We start from the raw sequence: 5000 nt of genomic DNA on the forward strand, positions 1-5000 counted from the left end.
TAACTTTCCTCCATGAACTTATTTATATAACAAACAAAATTATATAAAATGAGAAATAAGTGCATTTACCCTTCATCTTGATTTGAATTTTGAAGTGGTAAATGGCATATTTTATTGTAAAAAAAATTTGATAGAAGCAAATCAAACAAGAATATTCATTTTAAAAATGATTCCCTTACTTCTTTTTGGATAAAAAGATGAATATCGCAAGCATGCTAAGAATGAAAATCAAGTTTTCTGCTGCCTTAAAAGACCAACATGTTACAAAACACATTAATTTTTATATTATAGTAAGACTTTCTTTACAGAAAGGTCTTATCTATTACTACTCCCAACAAGAGACTTCTGTTGAGTGTGCAAACTATACTTAAATAGTGAAATACATTTTTAAAGATCTATAAGTTCCAATTGATAAGTAATGTCATAGAAGTGTTCGCTTAATTAACTTGCTGTAATATGCAATAACACTCATATGTAGTAGTCAGTACTAAACATGTTTATTCACTTGTTTACAAAGGTGAATTTATTTGTTAGATTTAAAAAAATGGAGTCTTTATTTGATGACTGTAAGAATTTCATTATAAAAAGGATTGGTCAAATGTAAGTGACTAATTAACCAATTATGAGAAATATAGATGCTTTCACAATCAGATCTGTGATATTACATTTTGTATACAGACACATATTAGAGTGGTAAATGTTCAGAATATTTATTTGATTATCTAAGTCACATGATATTTTTTTTTACATCAGCACAATTAAGAAAGCTGATGTAAAAGTAGTACTTTTATAGTGGTTTCTTATTTTTTTTATTTTAGTTGGAGTTCATGTTTTGGATCCCTTCCCAATGCATCTCTCATTAAGCCATGATAATTATTACACTACACAAGTAATTTGCAATATGCAAAAACTATGTGTGATTCCTTAATGAAATACATTGTCAGTATTCAATTGTTATTGCCATGACAAAATCAGGTCTACACTTTCACATAAAAGCAGTATTGCTCCAGAAGCATTAATGCTGTGTTCAATTCACTGACCTTTTATGCAAGTCTCAGTAAGCATTATAATATTTTAATGATAATAGCTCTTCATATAATATTTTAATGATAATAGCTCCTCATACATCCTCTTTATTTTCAAGATTATTTCAATGATGATAGTGAAGTTAATAATGATAGTGATAATTATATTGTTTATTTGTGTTCACTAGTGTTCACTTCAAACAGAGATTGAAATATTTAAATCTGTAACTAGTGAAACATTGAAAGTAGAAGTTAATATCAAGGCAAAGAAAATCTATAAAGTAAAAAACAAAAGTTAATATTAGCCACTGTCTTACTAATCCTTATATAGAGTCACAGTTCTGAGCAACATTTCTTTCAAAATGTTTACCTCAAGGCAAATATTACATACCCTGTCATCACCACCCCCTTTGCCACTCTATATACAATTTTTGTTGCACCACCAAATCCTTTCTTATTTTTTCTTATTTCCACGTCTTTGAAAAAGGAGTTAGAGGGTCTTAAGAGAGATCCAGAAGTAAGTTTGATTATGAAAATTATCATAGAGGCCTCAGTAAGCCATAGGTTTGCATTTCTCTTAGTAGATCTAGAACATAGAGATTGGATGAAGGCTGTGGGTAAAATTATGGATATATTTATTATTCGGATTAATACATTGTATAATATGTGTTATTTATTTAATTATTTATTTTCTTATAAGTGGCATGTATTCCATATATATATTTATCTGTATGTATATATATATATATATAAAACATACTCTCTGATGTTCTTAGATACTATTCTGAGATCACTCTTGTAATTAGAAATATCTTTTGTAGCTTTGCTCTGTGGCACAGTTCTCAGCAATATTTATTATATGTAATATATGCCCCATTATGATATTTTTAGGCAAAAGAATTGGTTCTGTGCACCACATGAAAAAAAGATCTTGCTACTTGCCCCAATAGTAAAACACTGGGCAAAATAATTTGCATTTATACATTTAACCTAAGTTATATAACTGACTGAAAATGAAAGTGAATGATAATAAAATATTACAACATACATCTACTCCGATTTTTGTAGTTTGCTCTTAGTAAGGGCCATAACTATTGAATCTTGGTCTTGATGGATGATAAAATTCTTATAATCATGCATTTATGGTTTTATAATTTATCATAAACTTGTGTTTGTTGTCTTTTGATCTTCAATGGTTTTCAAAGTTTTATAGACTATTCTATGCCCATGCTGTGTAAACACTGCAAAATATGGTGTCGTAGAAGTGATCATTCTCCGTCTTGCTCCATGGCACAAACTTGAGGTGCTTGATTTGCTTCTTTTTTGCATTTCTTAGTTCTTGCATCTGAAACTTGCAACTCTAGATGATTTTCTGGAACTGTTATGCTACTTACAGCCTGGGACTTACTTTTAAGTATTATTATGCATTTCCTGTTTGAAACTACTGTGAATAATAACTCATTCTATTGAACCTTTTCCACTAGATTTTAAATTATATTTTTTCCAACCTTGTATTGCTTACATATCCTTGCTAATAGATGATACATGTATATACATTGTAACATTAATCTGCATTAATTTTTTAATGCTTCTGCATTCAGGAGTTGCAGAGTACAACATAGCGTAAAGTTGAAACTGAAAGAAAAGAAAAGGGACATTACCCAATCCTATGTGCATAATTTTTATATGTACTTTTTGAATTATCCCTCTTTTGTACAAAGTGTATTAGCAAACTAAGTTATTAGTCAACCACTTGGTAAGAGAAATTTATTACTAGATTTTTCACCTAGAAAAAAAAAAGACTGTGAAATGTGGATAGCTCATTCTTACATAGTCACTGAATTATAACATGTATAATTTGAAAGAGGAAAACAATCTTGACCCCAGTCTTTTGGTCAAACCAGAATCGCAAGTTGATGCCCAAGTTTGTTGTGAAGGAGATGGAGTCCTTGTACCTCGAAGAGCTCAAGACCTCTATCAACCTCTTGATGGCCAACCTAGAGAGTCTCCCGGTGTCCAAATGCTCGCAAGAGGGCAAATATGGCTTGAAAACCCTTAGAAAATACAATCACAGGTAAGTCATTTTGAAATGACTTCATATGTATTTTTTTTTTTTTTTATCCCTTTCCTGATAACTACTAATGTTTTATTATTCCCTCTATCATTAAGTGTATTACTAAAGCATTGTATCCCAACACTGGGTTCACTGCCTGGATCTTTATTGCTTGTCTCTCTTTCTCTCACTTTCTCTCTTTCTCTCAGCCTCTTTATACTCTACGACTGTATGCCTTATGCTTTTATTCTTTACATCTCATACTCTCTTTACTCATTTTCATGCTAATTGTTTCAGTATTTTTTTCTTCTTTTTAATCTCTTTTTATCTTTCATGTTGCTGTCAATTTCATTATATTTAAGCCTAGCTGGTGCATATGCCATTGTTGCAATGCAGTGTACTTCTTTATTTTATTTTTCTTGCTGCATTATTTCCTTCTTTACTTGTCAGTGGACTTAGATTTTGAATGATTTTAGGATATGTTATTTATATATATAAACATTTTTTTTTTGTCTTCGAGACTTTTTCTGTTTATTGATTAAATACCATAAGCCCTTGTTAACCTGTCTTTGTTGATGTACTAAATCAATCTGATTTTACAAACTCTTGATGGAATTTAAGTTTACTGTATTTTTTTTTATTTTATGTGTTTTGTATACAAATCCACTGCATACACACAATCACACAAGGACATACACATGTAGATGTACATATATATGTGCATGTGCAAGTACATATACATGTATCCATGTGGCTGTATACCTAAACAGAAACAATGTAAGTAAACATGCAGACACATACATTGCACACATGCTATCACACACTCACACATTCATGCACAGAATAGCACTTGCAGAATTTTGCAATCGGGGTATCATCTTTTCATATCACTAAGGATTAAGTAAACAAGAATATGGTAAGCCCAAGTAAATTTTATTCATTATTATTTTTGATCTGTTGCTTTACACCAATTTCTAAAAAAAATTATAATTTATAAGTTAATTATCACCAACCACCACTATAAATGAAGACTCATTCCTTGGCCCACACCAGACATGAAGCCTATAGGAGTGAACTGAATCACCTATAATGGTACAGGTGCTAAAGCCATGCAATTGCTGTTGATATTATAAAATTTCCAAGTGCTAACCCTTACTGTGGATACACATGATTATGTTGTAGACTCATTGATTTACCCAAGAATTGAAGTTGTGATGTGAAAATCTCATGCACTAATAGTTTTAAATAACACATATAATTGTCACTGTAAAATGTAATATTATTGTATGGAAATGAGAGGTTTCACAGTTATTGTGAGCCTGTTGTTGTAGAAAAGAATATAAGGAATTGCTCCTAACACTTTCCGTGGATAAATATTCAGTTAAAAATTATTTAAGATTGTTGGTAAAACATATTGCTGTAAACTTACTTTTTTTGATAGACTGATAAAGCCAACCGGTCGGGTTGGATAGACTTGATATATGAAGATGATATAGTGGCACTAAGAGAAATGGGTAAACTATGACCTCAGAAACTAAATTCTCATAATACCTTCAGCATTATAATTGATTTTTGAAAACTAAGAAATGTGATCATTGTATATGAGCAAAAACTTATAGGAATGTAAAAATGTGGAAGTCAGAGAGTCTACTTATATTGTACACTCGAAATTTACATTATACCAGTAGCATGAAATAACCGTTGATTTTTCTGTATCATGTTTATTTTTTCATCCCCTTTTATTAGTTTTTTATTTCAGATTTTTTCATGGTTTTATGCACTAAATGTGTCTTAATGTGACATTGATGTACTTACTACAGTTTTATTTATTGCCCAACTGGTGACCATGTTGAATTTTCCTTCTGTTTTTTGCGGTCTTTATTTCTGGTGCAGCGCGTTTATATGTTCCTAAACTCCTTATT

The 5000-nt window shown here is 30.5% G+C and overlaps 1 protein-coding gene across 11 annotated transcripts in view; it reads left to right on the top strand.

Annotated features, from left to right (window-relative positions):
• The window catches only part of LOC125028317 (calcium-dependent secretion activator-like), a 127270-nt gene that overhangs the window by 8718 nt on the left and 113552 nt on the right, over positions 1–5000 (top strand). For all 11 annotated transcript variants that reach the window (XM_047617779.1, XM_047617781.1, XM_047617788.1 and 8 more), the window contains exon 4: positions 2930–3099. In XM_047617779.1, coding sequence (XP_047473735.1) covers positions 2930–3099 — 170 coding nt within the window. The remainder of the gene's footprint in view (positions 1–2929; positions 3100–5000) is intronic.

The sequence above is a fragment of the Penaeus chinensis genome, chromosome 8 (genome assembly GCF_019202785.1).
Source record: "Penaeus chinensis breed Huanghai No. 1 chromosome 8, ASM1920278v2, whole genome shotgun sequence".
Lineage (NCBI taxonomy): Eukaryota > Metazoa > Arthropoda > Malacostraca > Decapoda > Penaeidae > Penaeus > Penaeus chinensis.